This window comes from Nematolebias whitei, chromosome 7 (genome assembly GCF_014905685.2).
Source record: "Nematolebias whitei isolate Nwh7 chromosome 7, NemWhi1, whole genome shotgun sequence".
Taxonomy (NCBI): Eukaryota; Metazoa; Chordata; class Actinopteri; order Cyprinodontiformes; family Rivulidae; genus Nematolebias; species Nematolebias whitei.
Genome location: NC_056504.1, coordinates 5,068,819 through 5,083,347, shown reverse-complemented (window position 1 = coordinate 5,083,347; position 14,529 = coordinate 5,068,819). Strand labels below are relative to the sequence as shown.

The window sequence follows — 14,529 nt, the reverse complement described above, 5'->3', positions numbered from 1 at the left end:
TATATATATATATATATATATATATATATATATGTATGTATGTACTTGGGTTTACACCTGAACAACAACCTCAGCTGGAGCAACAACACCACCAGCCTGATGAAGAAAGCTCATCAGAGACTCTACTTCCTCAGGCGACTGAGGCGAGCTGGTCTGGGAAGCTCAGTCCTCACCTCCTTCTACAGGTGTGCAGTGGAGAGCATCCTGTGCTCCAGCATCAACGTGTGGCATGGAGGCTGCACAGCTGCAGAAAGAAAAGCTTTGCAGAGAGTGGTGAAGGCTGCACAGAAGATGTTGGAATCAGTCTCCCCACCATCACAGACATTTACACCTCCAGATGCAGGAAGAGGGCCACCTGCATCATGAAGGACCCCACTCACCCAGCACACACACTTTTTGCCCCGCTCCCTTCAGGATGGAGGTTGAGGAGCATTAAGTGTAGAACCATTAGATTGAGGAACAGCTTCTACCCTGAAGTTGTTAGCCTAATGAATGGATGAGCCGCACGTTTGGCATGTCATTTTTATTTAAAATTATTTTAAATTATTTAGCACCTGCTGCACAGGATTCAAGGATTCAAGGTTCTTTATTTGTCACACACGAAATTGTGTACACAGGGTCCCAGTTACATCCAACAAAAGTATTAAAACGTAAAAGAAAAACAGTAATAAGATCTAAGATATGAAATAAGAATAATGCTAAAACTACACTAAGCACTTGTAGTGTAAAAACCATACGCCGAACAGCAGCACGAACATGAGTCTGTGTGAGCAGATGAGCACCAATGTATGCAGCCCACACTGCAGGAGAAACTTCCTCCTGCAGCTCCTCCTTCCTCCTCTGTCGATCTCCGTTCTGCAGCGGGAAGTGGGCGTGGCTGAATGCACAGGCGTCAGTTCATGACATGCTGTGCACTTTGAGAGCATATATATACTGTATATATATATATATATGTTTTTGTTGTTTTTTTGGCAGAAAAATCTCTACTTTCGTTACTTAAACTTATCCATATTTGGAACTCGGCTCCCTCAGTGGCTCTTAAATGTTTTGTATCTTCTGTTGTTTGTCTGGTCTGCAGCTCCTACAGTGGCCCCCAGTGGACTTGGAGGAGGAGGAGGAGAACACCATGAACTGATCGTTACTTGGACGGTGAGTGGAGAGTTCACAGGGATCGGTCTGGTGTAGATTCTCAGTCCAGGACATGGCAGATCTCATCATGTTTTAAAAACAAAACAGCTGCAGTTTTGTTCTGTAGTTGAATTCTTGAAGAGCTTATTCTGCCAGTTTCTGCTACATTTCTTCTCTATTCAGCTTCTTCTACACATTTCTGATGTTTTTTTCTGCTGCTTTCATCTTTTATTTTCCAGCTTTCAGCAGATGTCAGGTATTCAAACTCCACTTGCATTAGCAGTTTAGTAATGAAACATTTTCAGCTGGTTTCATCTTCAGCAGCTTTCAACTGAAATTATTCAGCAATAAGCATTCACACTGCATTCTCACAGGAAATTCCATTTCTCTAGTTATTACCAGTATAGGAATAATTTAACACTTTCTGGGAGCAATAGAAGTTGCAGCATATTTAAAACTTCCTGTTTAATTGTTGATTATTCTTTTGTCCTTAATTCTCCAGACGATGGCCAGAGAGTACCAAAACGGTGACGGGTTCGGCTACATTTTGGCATTCAGAAGGAAAGACTCATCATCGTGGTCAGAAGTCAAAATTCCACAAGTGGACTCATCTCGTTTTGTCTACTACAACCAAAGCTTGACACCGTATAGTCCGTTTGAGGCGAAGATCAAAGCGTATAACTGGAGAGGAGAAGGTCCGTTCAGCCAGATCGTGGTAGTCCACTCTGCAGAGGAAGGTAAGGAACACTGATCCATCAAGCCTTTGCATCACAAGCAGGATCACTGAAAATGGGCCGTTCTGGTGGAGTCTAAACCACACCTGGAAAACCTAGACTTTGTGGCAAGAATGGAGACTCAGCTGGTTTGGTTCTATGGAGACCAGATTTTTGGTGTCTTCCACTTTCATCTTTGGTCTTTGATCTTTCTGTGGACACCAGTCTTTGGTAGCACCCTTGACACCCTCATAATTGTGCCATCACAAGACCTTCCAAGTTCCCAAAACATATGTAGGCTGAAAATTTAAACTCCCATGAACCCTCAACAATTCTGCGAAATGTAGGATCTGATCCAGAGAGAATTTCTTTTGCAAAGGTTGTGAAGTGTTTAAAAAGTTCTATAGCAGCTTGGCACAAGGAGTAGACCAAATTGCCCCTGAGATGCAGAAGCTTCTGAACCTTGTAGGGCTTTCATGGTCAGCATGTCTCTACAGTGTCAGTATGGCCATGTCTACAATGAGCAGGAGGGCCTCAATCGTGGTCGTGGAACAGTGGACCAAATAAGTTAATTAACCTTGGCTGAAACTTGAAGCAGGCAGCACGGTGGCGCAACTGGTAGAGCTGCTGCCTCTCAGCGAGCAGGTCTCTGGTTCAAATCCCGGTCCGGGGGCCTTTCTGGGTGGAGTTTGCATGTTCTCTCCGTGCATGCATGGATTTCCTCTGGGTACTCCGTTTTCCTCCCACAGACCAAAAACATGCATGTTAGACTGATTGGTAACTCTAAATTGTCCCTAGGTGTGAGTGAGTGAGAGAGTGAATGGTTGTTTGTCTCGTTTGTCTCTCTGTGTCCCTGTGATGGACTTGCGACCCGTCCAGGGTGTACCCCGTCCCTCGCACAGTGATTGCCGGACATGGGCACCGGCGACCCCCGTGACCCAAAATGGAATAAGCGGGTAAAGATAATGGATGGATGGATGGATGAAACTTGAAGCTTAAAAACAATTATTTGTTTTCTGAGTTTGACACTTGTCCAGGTAGCATAAACAGTTCAGCAGGTGGTCTCAAGGCCATCCAGGCAGGTGGGTGGGCCTTGCTCCTTAGCATTCAGGAACAGAAAGAGGCAAATTCTGTGGGACTTGCAGGCTGTCAGGGAATCTTGGGCCAATGCTGCACCATCAGCATAGTCCTGGGAAGGAACTGTAGTGTCCCTATAATCCTGGAATCTGGGGCAGGGTCTATGAAGGTCATGGAATCCTAGCCAGGTGCAGTATTGTCCTCTGTAGTCCTGGCCAGGTGCTGTGATGTCCCTGGAGTCCTGGGCAGGTGTCATGGTGTTGATGGACTTCTTGACAGGTGTTGTGGTATCAGTGTAGTCCTGGGCAGATGCCATGATGTCACCAAACACTGTGCTAGGATTGTGGTGGTGTCAGTGATTGTTGGGGGAAGAATCAGTTTTCTAAACTCTAAACGCGTCTAAAAGGACATAGAATGTCATGATTTCAGCTCTCGGCCTCAGTTGCTCTCAGCCACCTGCAAGCGCTCTTGGCCACGCCCACGTCTCTGCTCTGCACAGAGAGCTGCTGCAGCAGGAAACTTATCCTGCAGCATGGGCTGCACAGAGGTGCAGGAGGTGCTAAATAATTTAAAATAATTAATTTTAAATAAAAATTCCATGCAGATTGTGCAGCTCATCCATCAGTCAACCAGTTGTGTGTCATGTCCAATGTTATTTAAAAAAACACGATAGAGCGAGTCCGCGAAAAACGAACCGCAAAGTAGTGAGAGACTACTGTACATCCAAAGTATGACCACAAAACAATAACAATAAACAATAACATGGCTGTGTGGTGTTCTTTGGTGTAATGTCATTAGATGGTGTAAATGTTGAAGTTTGCTGCATGTTCTCCTCACAGAACCAACAGTGGGACCTTCAAGCATCAACGCCTCAGCACTTTCTGCTTTTGAGATCCAAGTGTCATGGGAGCCTGTCCAGCAGCTTAGTGCCAATGGGATTCTCCGAGGATATGAGGTGATGACCTGCATCAGCTACGCTTAGTCTCTTTTAACTTCTAACAATCAAAAAGAGCATAAAGAGCGTTCAGCAATTATTCATAGGTTAGGTTTGAAACTCATATTAGGGGTGAGTGTTTGTGCATGATTGTTGGACTCGTGTCCCTGTGATGGACTGTAAACACGTCCAATTTGCACCCACTTCTTGGACAAATCAGGTACAGAAAAAGAATCAGGATCAAAAAGCTTTTATTGCTATTTATTACATTTTTTCAAGCGTACAAACCTTTCACTGGGGGGAGTGGGTTGAAAAAAAAGTTGACCTTTCTTTAATATGCCCTGTATTACCAACATGTTGCTATTCTTCCGCATGGCAAATATTGACACAGCGTCCGATGTACGGTGAGCCCCGGTGCGAGCAGTGGTCACACCTGAGGGGCATACTGAAAATAAACCAGGCATGTGCACAGCACTGTCACTGATCCTGCTGTGGCTGAAAGACTTCCCACACTGCATCCCTGACCCTGCTGGAGTTTTTGCATCTAAAACCTCAAATCCAGCTTTGTATTAGATGTTCATGTGTTCGGAGCATCGTCGGTATCGCAGACATGTCCGACTGGTGCATGTGATCAAACTCCTGGTCTTTGAGAGAGAGCACCACTGCGAGAGCGCACAGCCTGAACTTCAAGTGTCTCTGTGAGACTCATGTTTCTGTTGCTTTAGTTCTTGGAGTTAACAATATTAACACGAGATGAGTAAAAGATGAGTATTTATATGTTCCAGATCAAAGCAAATATTTTTTTAACCCAAACTCACAAAGTTCTCTCTGTGAGATAGTTGGTTTCTGGTGTTTATGATAAATATCTGTACGTTTTAAATCATTTTGAGATGTATGTACGTGTGGAATGAAAATAATTTCATCTTAGTACAATATCCACGTGTCAGCTTTACTTCTAATAAAATGAGTTTTGTAAAAGTCATTTTTCTGTACTTTTTTTTTTAGCTGCACCAAAATAAAAGTATGTTTTGTATGCTTGTGAAAATAAAAAAAATAAAAAACTGAACCACCCCTGCCCTGTGATGGACTGGAGACCTGTCCAGGATGTCCCCCGCCTCTCGCACAGTGATGGCTGGACACCAGTGACCCCCGCGACCCCAAAACAGGAAGAATCGGGTAAAGATAATGGATGGATGAACCACCCCTGCATACAAGGAAGTTTTTTTTGATTCTGCCTTTTTTCATTGTTATCATGAAATAAAGACAGGAAGAGGCTGCGCAGGACAAAATTTCAAGGAGTGATTGCTGCGACTTAGGTTCTGCGTTGAAAACAAGATTTTCTTGTAAGGAGAAACTGGAGAGTTCTTTATGTACTGGAGAACGTTCCATACAAGTGATGTAAGGGTGAAGAGAAACAATTAATCTAGACGTGTAACATGCACACAAACAGGATGTTTTACTTTATCCAGCCATGTGAGCAATGTTGCTGGAGTTTGTCCTGTGAGTTGCATAATGTGCAGCATTACCTGCACTTGCAGCCAAATGATCTTTAAGCTCAGCCTCTGCTCTAGCAGATAAGGATTCCTCCCACAGACGCCTTTGACTCAAAGCTCTGCCCTGTTACAGACGGGACGGATAATGTTTAGTGCTGTAGACCGTCATAAATCGAGCTCGTATTATGAACTTTATTAGTTTTTCTCTCTGAACTCAAAGCAAATGCATTGCCTTATTATTGCTGACAGGCTGATTACTTGTTGATTTAAACAGGACTAATACAGAAACACAATGTTACCAGGTGCCTGTTGCCCTACACCCAGACCGTCTGAGTGCTGAGTTTGCATTCACACTGTTGTTTCCTGGTAAATTTATTTTAAAAATACTTCAGTATACTTTTATCAGTTTTGAGCATTCATGTAAAAAATATATTGTGGTAAGACTTTTAGGTTTTGTAACTTTTTTCTTTGTGCACTTTTAAAAGCATACTTTAATTAAGCATATCAACTAAAAAACTTTCAACTACTGTTCTGTTGCTTTTAGCTTTTTGCTATCCTGCAACTTTTAACATTGATCTACTGTTCCAATACATTTAATATTTAGGTACTGTTTCACAAATTTTATCCACTGTTTTGCTGATTTAACTTCATCGTTCTCGGCTCTTTGTATTTTTAGCTATAGTTTTGATGATTTGAGCTACTGTTCTGCTACTTTTAACTGTTGTTTTGCCTGTTTTAGCTTGTTTTAACATTGGCAATTCAGTTTTAGCTTCTTCAACAAAATTCAGCAGTTATTCAACCCTCAGCATTTCTCCAGTCACTTTTATTTAGCTGTTTCCTGACTTCAGGCAGCCATTACTCCTGCAGACAGGAAGCATGGGAGGATCCATCATGACTCGTTTGTGTGTCCTCAGATCAGGTATTGGCGGCAGCATGAACGAGAGGCAGCAGCGGACCGAGTCAGAACAGCAGGTCTTGAACCAACAGCCAGGGTGTCCGGCCTTCGACCCAGCACTCGGTACCACGTTGCTGTTCTGGCATACAACAGTGCCGGCACTGGGCCACCTTCTCCTCGCACCACTGTCACCACCAGAAAACCCCGTACGTCCACAGAACCCTCACAACACAGAATTGTTCAGTGAAAAACACCACAGGGAACTTTTTCTTGATACAATAAGAAAACGGACACGACTGAATGTGTTTATAGAGATTTGATGTCTAGCGTTTCTTTAAGATTCAAGGATTCAAGGTGCTTTATTTGTCGTTCACACCACATAGGGTGGTGGAATATAAATATACATATGTTCACATATGGTGGTGGAACAAAATTGTGTGCACAGGGTTCCAGTTACACCCAACAAAAGCAGGGCCAGAGTGGGACCCATTTTCAGCCCTGGAGTTTCAGCCTCAGAGTGGCCCACTTTAGATCACGACCTATTATTATTAAAATCATGTAATTATAACCTTACATCAGGGGGCAACCCTAGAATCTGCTCTTAACGGGCGCTTTAGCGCTGACAATGGCTCTTGTCAATCAATGTGGTGACCATTGGCATCAGAAGCATTTTTTAATGTGGGGTGACACACTGGTGGGGGGTCCTCCCCCAGAAAATTTTGAATAAAGAGATGCCATTTCCTGCATTTTGATGTATTTTAACAGGTTGTTTAACATCTAGTTTTACCTCCATAAGTATTACTTGATTCAGTAACTATTTTAGAGTTAATGGCACAACAAGAATTATCCTGACCAACAGCTCTCCTTGTGTGAATAGAGCACGTTCCGCTTCTCTCACGCATCCTAGACACAGTCTAAGAAACAGTGTAACCCAGTGCTTCTCAATAGTTTTCTGTCCCCCCCCAGGAAGACGTAAACATTTTGCGTCCCCCCAACTCTCGGCCGCGACTGCAAATAGTATTACTTGTCTATAAAATTGTTATAAGTGCACCACTGCAGAACACTGTGTCCTTATTAACATTCAAGAAAAAAAAACGAATATAGATCAACTTACAACGAAGAATAACTTTATTAACATTGTTTTTTTAGTCTGTAACAGAAACAACTTAAAGTGCATCAATTTGCCTGAAAAAAAAACTTAAATCCTTTTTTAAACTGTAAACATTTTTGACCATTTGATACTGAAAAATAAAATTAAATATAATCAATAAATAATAATAAATTCAAATTGATCAGCAACATTTTAAATCAGGAGTGTTATATAAAACACTTTGACCTTAAAAAAACAAAAATGAATAAAAAAAAATTGTGCTGTTTTTTTTTTGTTTTGTTTTTTTAAATCAAAATGAGGAAGTCAGGATCAATGAGCACACTCATCAAACTAACAATAATCACTCCTTCTTACCAATGGCCTTGTATAAAGCAATATGATCGTCATCCATCGTGTTTATTAGTAGCTTAAAATAACTAATTAAAACTCCAGTAATGGGCTAGGTCCACTGTAACCTTACCCAGTTGTAAGGTAAAGAGACTAACATGTAGCATTAACACAGTATGAACAACATTCAGGAATTGTCTCTATAAGAACATTATCAAATATTTTACGTGAACAGTAAGGTTGCTCCACCCATGAGGAAATGTAACCCAGGGTGAACTAACCTCGGACAAACAAACAAGCAAGATAGCTGTAGTGGTGGAGGTAGTGAAGCTCACGATGTTACCTGAAGCATTTACTGAGGCATTTCTGCGTTATCGACCAAAATTAGGGACTCATTTACAAGAGAGACCTGTTCCAGACAGAATATGTGTAAAGTACAGAGAACAACATTAGACAATGAGAACAATAAACTAAAGTAAAAATGCAGTTAAAATAATAGTAGTGTACAAAACAATAAATCAGGGTGCCATAAAACAGGTTGAAATACTAAAAACGAGCATATTTGCTGTGATTTTTCTATTGACATTATCAAATGTTTGAAACCCCTTAAAAAAATCAAGGAGGACAACTTCAGTTCTGGTTGCAGGAGCTGAGTAGGAGAAGGCCTTTTTGCCAAGTTCAGTCCACACTGAGGGAACGCTGCAGGTGACGGCCTGAGAGCGCATGTTGTACCTGCACTGATGACGTAACATGTGGGAGGAGATATAAGGAGGCAGCAGACCAAGGAGGGATTTATAGATGAAAATGAACCAGTGTGAGAGCCTACGTGTGGATTATGATGACCAACTGACCAAGGAGTACAGGGTGCAGTGATGGGTACAGTAGTTACAACCAGTTATGAATCTTAGTGCACCATGGTAGACAGCATCCAACATCTGGCAGGAGCTGGCAGGGGCGTTCATGTAAATAATGTCACCATAGTCAATGGCGGGTAGGAAGGTAGCGGTTACAAGGCGTTTTCTGGCATTCAGCGTTAAGCAAGATCTGTTTCGGAAAAAGAAACCCTGTTTTAATTTCAGTTTCTTTATCAAGTTTTCAATATGTGGTTTAAAAGAGAGATGTGCGTCAACCAAAATTCCCAAGTATTTGTAAGAATCCACAAACTCAATAGGAACACCATGCATGGATGAGATAGGAGGAAGAGTTGCTGGCACTGACTTTCTGTTAGAAAACAACACCCCTTTGGTTTTGTCAGCATTTAGCACCAGCTTGAGATGGAATATGTCTGACTGAATGATGTCAAATCCCCCCCCAGCCATTGTCCAGGTAAGAGGTGTTCTTTATCATCGGCTTGGTTGAGGTTCCATCACATGTCCACGACCTTGGGGAATAGGGGTGAGGAGACAAATAGGTCGTCTTTGGGTTTTTTTTTTCAAATCATGCCAGGAGGAGTTGAGATAAGTCCGGCGTCAAGGCCACAGTTTGGGTCAGGCAGAGCTCATGAATTGCTGTTTCTGCCTTTTAAAGTCTCGCTGGTATATTCCTCTGATGGAAACTCCCAACAGCCGAATTGATTCCTTAAAGTCGAGCTCACAGCTTCTCCAAGATTATTCCCACCTTCATGTGTGCTGCGAGAGAGTCCACAGTCCTGATAACAGCTGCTCCATCCAGCTCTCTGACGCAGCTGCACATAATTCAGTCTGAGTGCTGCCAAGTTTCGACACATCCACACAAATTTGTAGACAATCCAGAATTCACCAGCCAAACAGCAAAAAAAAAAACCAGTTGTCATCATGAATCCAATTTGTTTTTGTCGAGGTTAGAGGGTCCTCCTTACCTTGACTCTTGTCGGGAGAAGTTGATCGATTTTGTTGAGAGACCAACTGATCCTTCAAATTAGGAGGTATGCAGGAAAAAGGCTCTTTAAGGGTTCACCGGACAAAAGAGTGCATGCAGGGAAGCACGGGGGGGTACAGAGTGCCGGGAGACACGTCTGACTTCACCGGAGTACAGAGAGGAAAAAAAAAAAAGTTAAAATATTTTAAAACTCCAAATACTTCTTGACTTGGGTATTTATCAGTTTTTCTAAAACCTTAGCTAAAATACAGAGTTTGGTCGATAATTATTCATTATAGTGGGGTCTCCTCCCTTCAATAATGGCAGAACAAAAGCTGTTTTCCAAGCATCTGGGACAGTATTATGTTGTATAGACAGATTGAAAATGTATGACACCGGTTCTACTATAATTTGTGCAGCTAGACTTAAGAAGTAGGCAGGGAGGTCGTCAGGGCCTGCAAATTTTCTAGTGTCCAGATCTTTTAACAGTTTGGTAAACTCACTGACGGAGAACGGTGAAAAAGAGAATGTATGGCTTACTGAGGTTTGACTTGTTGGTGGAATAGATGATTTACCTTTAGAAACTGTATCAAACAAGGAACTGGAGGCTACAAAATGTTTGTTGAAACAATTTAGCATCTCGTACTTATCTGACACAGGAGCAGAGTTGACAAAAAATTGTGGTGGCAGGTCAGATGAGTGAGTGTTGCCATCAAGAGATTTAATAGTTTTCCAGAAGCTCTTAGGATAGTTTAGATTTTTGGTCTGAGATAAATAATAATTTCGTTTTGCCGCTTTAATGGAAGCCGAACAGCGATTCCATAACTGACGAAATTGTAACCAATAGATGTCCAAACCAGTCCGTCTTGCTATTGCCCTAAGCTGGTCCCTCCTGGGCAAGAGGTCAGCTAGTTCAGAAGTAAACCAGGGACTATTCTGGCCTTTTACTCTGAGCGGGCAAAGTGGAGCATGTTTATTTCCAAATTCAATCAATCAATCAATCAACTTTATTTCTATAGCACATTTTAAAAACCACAAGGGTAGCCAAAGTGCTGTACAAAAAAATTAATTAATTAGGACAATAAAAACATACAAAGCATACACAAAGAAACATAAAAACACACGCATACCAGTTTCATGGTATGTGTGTTAAGATGCCATAAAAGATAAGATCACGTGTTAAAAGCTAAAGAATAAAAGTGTGTTTTTAAAGGAGATTTAAAAACAGGAAGAGAGGAGGTATCCTGATGCATGCTCAATAATACTGGTAGAAAAATATAAAAAAGTTAAGTCTGGTCCTCTGGACATTCAAAAAACAAACAAATATAGAAACGTTTCGTCTCTCATCCAAGAGACTTCCTCAGTCTGAGGTGCTGTATTCAGCTCAGTCTCTTAAATAGCACCTTCTCAGAGTGGATCAACCAGTTTGCTGCTGACAACCAGAACCATCAGACTAACAATGGATCGTTAGCACCCTGGTGGTTGCTTGTTATTCACAGGGGGCTGAGTGATACTAGCAATCACAGCAGTGTAAGAGGGGGACAGTTGAACACGTAGGCTCCACCCCTGTTTAATGATGGACGATTTCACAAAGATGGCCTCCTTTACTCCTCTCTCAAACCATTGTTGCTGTTTATCCAGGATGTGAACATCTTCATCCCTGAAAGAGTGACCTCTGACCTGGAGATGAGTGTAGACCGCAGAGTCCTGGCCTGATGATGTTGATCTTCGGTGCTGGTCCATCCTTTTGGCCAGTGGCTGTTCAGTTTCCCCAGATGTAAAAAAATGGCAGGTTGGCTTTCTTGGACTATGACTCAGGCCCCTGTGAATAGTAAACAGCCATCAGGGTGCTAATGATCCATCGTTAGGCTGATGGTCCTTATAAGACTGAGCTGAATACAGCTCCTCAGACTGAGGAAGTCTTTCGGATGAAAGACGAAACGTTTCTAAATTTTTTGTTTTGTTTTGTTTTTTGAATGTCCAGAGGACCAGATTGAACTTTTGTAGATTTTTCTACCTGGATTATTGAGCATGCATCAGGACAGTTATGTTGGTGCTAAGATGGTGTCTTTGTCACGCCCCCTCCTCCGTTGCCAGCCCTCTTCCTCGTCGACAGTCATGTCGAACTAGTTCAAAGTCTGGTTCGAAACAAACAGGTAGAGTAGAGTAAGTAAAGAAGCAGCAGAGTGAAGAAATGTGGTCAGTTTGTCCTCCAGCAGTCTAAGCCTATAGCAGCAGAACTAAGGGACAGCTCAGGAAACCCAAACAAACCCTAACTATAGGATTTATCAAAAAGTAAAGACTTGAGCCTAGTCTTAACCATGGATAATGTGTCAGCCTCACAAACAGAAACTGGAAGTTGGTTCACAAGAGAGGAGCCTGAGAACTGAAAGATCTGCCTCCCATTCTGCTTTTGGGAAACTCTGGGAACCACAGGGAAGCCTGTGCACAGAGAGTGAAGTGCTCTGTTAGGAAAATATGGAAAATAAGATCTGTTATATAAGATGGAACTAGGTTGTTGAGAGCTTTGTATGTTGTCTTATGATAACTTACGATGTGAAATCATGTAAAATAATTTGTTTTATCAGTGATGAGTGTTTTGTGTTAACAGGGTCCGAAGAAGTCTGAACCGCGTTGACCTCTTTCTGGCTGTGGTTGATTCTGTAGATAGTAAAATGGTTATTTAGGCCTTCCTGTTGACTTTAGATGTCTGAAGGAAATAATCATTGAACCTTGAAATGTTTTTAGTGTCTCTTTCTCTTCAGATAAACTTTTTAAAGTCATGGCATGACAAAACATTTATTGAAGGGGAAACTAAAGGTTAATGTTCAACCCAGCTTAGATTAAAAAGGTTAATAAAAAGCTAATGAAACTTTTGATCTTCTGATGGACGTTTTTGTCACTATTTTTGCATATTTTAAAAGCCATTTTTTAATATCTATATATAAGTAATTTTTATATTTTTAAAGGGTGAAGTCTTTTAATGTCTATCTTTTGATTTCAGCTCCCAACCGCCCTCCAGCCAATCTGTCCTGGAGGATTCAGGGCTCATCTGTAACTGTGAGGTGGGATCAGGTGACGGCCATGCACAACGAGTCAGCAGTTCTGGGTTATAAAGTGAGTGACCTGAACTCGTGTATGTGAACTGAAACTCTGCATCTTTACTTTAAAAGATGACCAGGTGTGTTCTTCAGTCGGAGCATCAGCTGCTTCAAACTGACCTCTGCAATTATCATTGTGGTTATCATCTGAAATGACCTGAAATCCCTTTGTGATGGTGGCTCAGCAAGGCTGCAGTTTCACATCATGTAAACGGGACCTCAGACTGGCTGCCCTGTTTGTCATTCAGGTGACAACATTTCATAGATGATGATCGGCTGACGTCTATTTTTTAATGCCATGCGTTCTACCCATAATACCTTTGAGATCGACCGGTAGGTCGCAATCAATGTGTTGGGCACCTCTAGTGTAAACATACCTGTCTATCTGTCTATCTCTGTCTGTCTGTCTGTTAATCTGTCTGTTAATCTGTCTGTCTGTCTGTTAATCTGTCTGTCTGTCTGTCCTGTCTGTTAATCTGTCTATCTGTTAATCTGTCTGTCTGTCTGTCTGTTAATCTGTCTGTCTGTCTGTGTGTGTTTTTCTTTTCTTTTGCCCGCTCCCTTTTTCAGGGGTCTCTACAGCAAACTACCTTGCACAAAGTGCGACTTGTGAAATTTTTTTATGCAGGATGTCCTTCCTGAAGCAACCACAGATCACTGAGCTACAGAGGATTTCCAGCCTGAGGGTGCAGATGGGGCAGGGGGGAAGGGAGGGTTTAAGAGCCTTGCTCATGGGCCCATAGTTGGACTAAGAAGGGTGGTGCATCACCTTTTCCACCTACATTTTGATGTTGTCGGTCTGGGAAGTTGAACCAGCGACCTCCAAATCACAGGCTCACCTTTTCTAACCTCTGCACCACTATAAATATCGTACTTTCCGTCATACACATCGCACTACCGTATAAATCTCATCAGCCCAAATATGTCTAATAAAGTGGGAAAAACAAAACAAGTCGCTTCGCACATTTATTATGTGTCACCGCTGACGCGTCGCATTTGTTACACGCCACCGCTGACCACCCGGAAACGTGGGCCGGTGTTGTGCCAGAAATGGATTGGTTGCCAAATGGCGGCTGCAGAAGCGTGCACATATTGATATTAATCAAGGAGGAATTTTCTGCTCTCCTGATCTCCTTGGACTGATTACCATTATTTACTGGTGTTCTGATAGTACAGCCTGATGTTTTTGATGTAAGTTCACATCATATCACATCATTTATCATTCATTACCTTTCTTTGAGAGATATTACAATCAATAAATTACTTCATAAGTAAATCAAAGACCGAAGTTTATGAGTCTTGGATCAGTTTCTGCAAGAGAACAGTATCATAAAATTTTGTTTTTCTAAAGCGGTTTAACATAAACAGTTGATTAACCTTAACTAACCCTTTTTACTGCCAGATTCTGTACAAACATGAAGACCAGGCTGCACTGAAGTTTCTGGACAAGACAAAGACGTCTGTGAGTTTGCCTTTACCAAACGACGCTGGTTATGTTGTGTTGGAGGTGCGAACGTGGGGTGAGGGCGGAGACGGGCCAGCACAGGAGATCATCGTGTCCCAGGACTCGGGTAAGACACTCCTCATAAAAACACAACATTTGCACATTTTCAGTCCCTCGCTACTTCGTGGTTCGTTTTTCGTGGACTGGCTTTATCGCGGTTTTTCAAAATAAGCTTGGACATGACACACAATTGGCTGATTGATGGATGAGCCGCACGATCAGAATGAAATTTTTATTTAAAATAAATTATTTTAAATTATTTAGCACCTGCTGCACCTTTGTGCAGTCCACACTGCAGGATAAACTTCCTTTTGCAGCTGATCAGCTGTTCATGCAGAACAGAGAAGTGGGCGTGACCAAGAACGCTTGCAGGTGGCAAAGAGCAGAGGAGGCAGGGAGCTGAAGTCATG

General features: G+C 42.0%; 1 protein-coding gene across 1 annotated transcript in view; it reads left to right on the top strand.

Annotated features, from left to right (window-relative positions):
* cntn2 (contactin 2) overlaps nucleotides 1-14,529 on the top strand; it is a 51,649-nt gene that overhangs the window by 35,603 nt on the left and 1,517 nt on the right. The window contains exons 17-22 of the mRNA XM_037679166.1: nucleotides 1,079-1,149; nucleotides 1,631-1,865; nucleotides 3,758-3,873; nucleotides 6,260-6,446; nucleotides 12,519-12,631; nucleotides 14,018-14,186. Coding sequence (XP_037535094.1) covers nucleotides 1,079-1,149; nucleotides 1,631-1,865; nucleotides 3,758-3,873; nucleotides 6,260-6,446; nucleotides 12,519-12,631; nucleotides 14,018-14,186 — 891 coding nt within the window. The remainder of the gene's footprint in view (nucleotides 1-1,078; nucleotides 1,150-1,630; nucleotides 1,866-3,757; nucleotides 3,874-6,259; nucleotides 6,447-12,518; nucleotides 12,632-14,017; nucleotides 14,187-14,529) is intronic.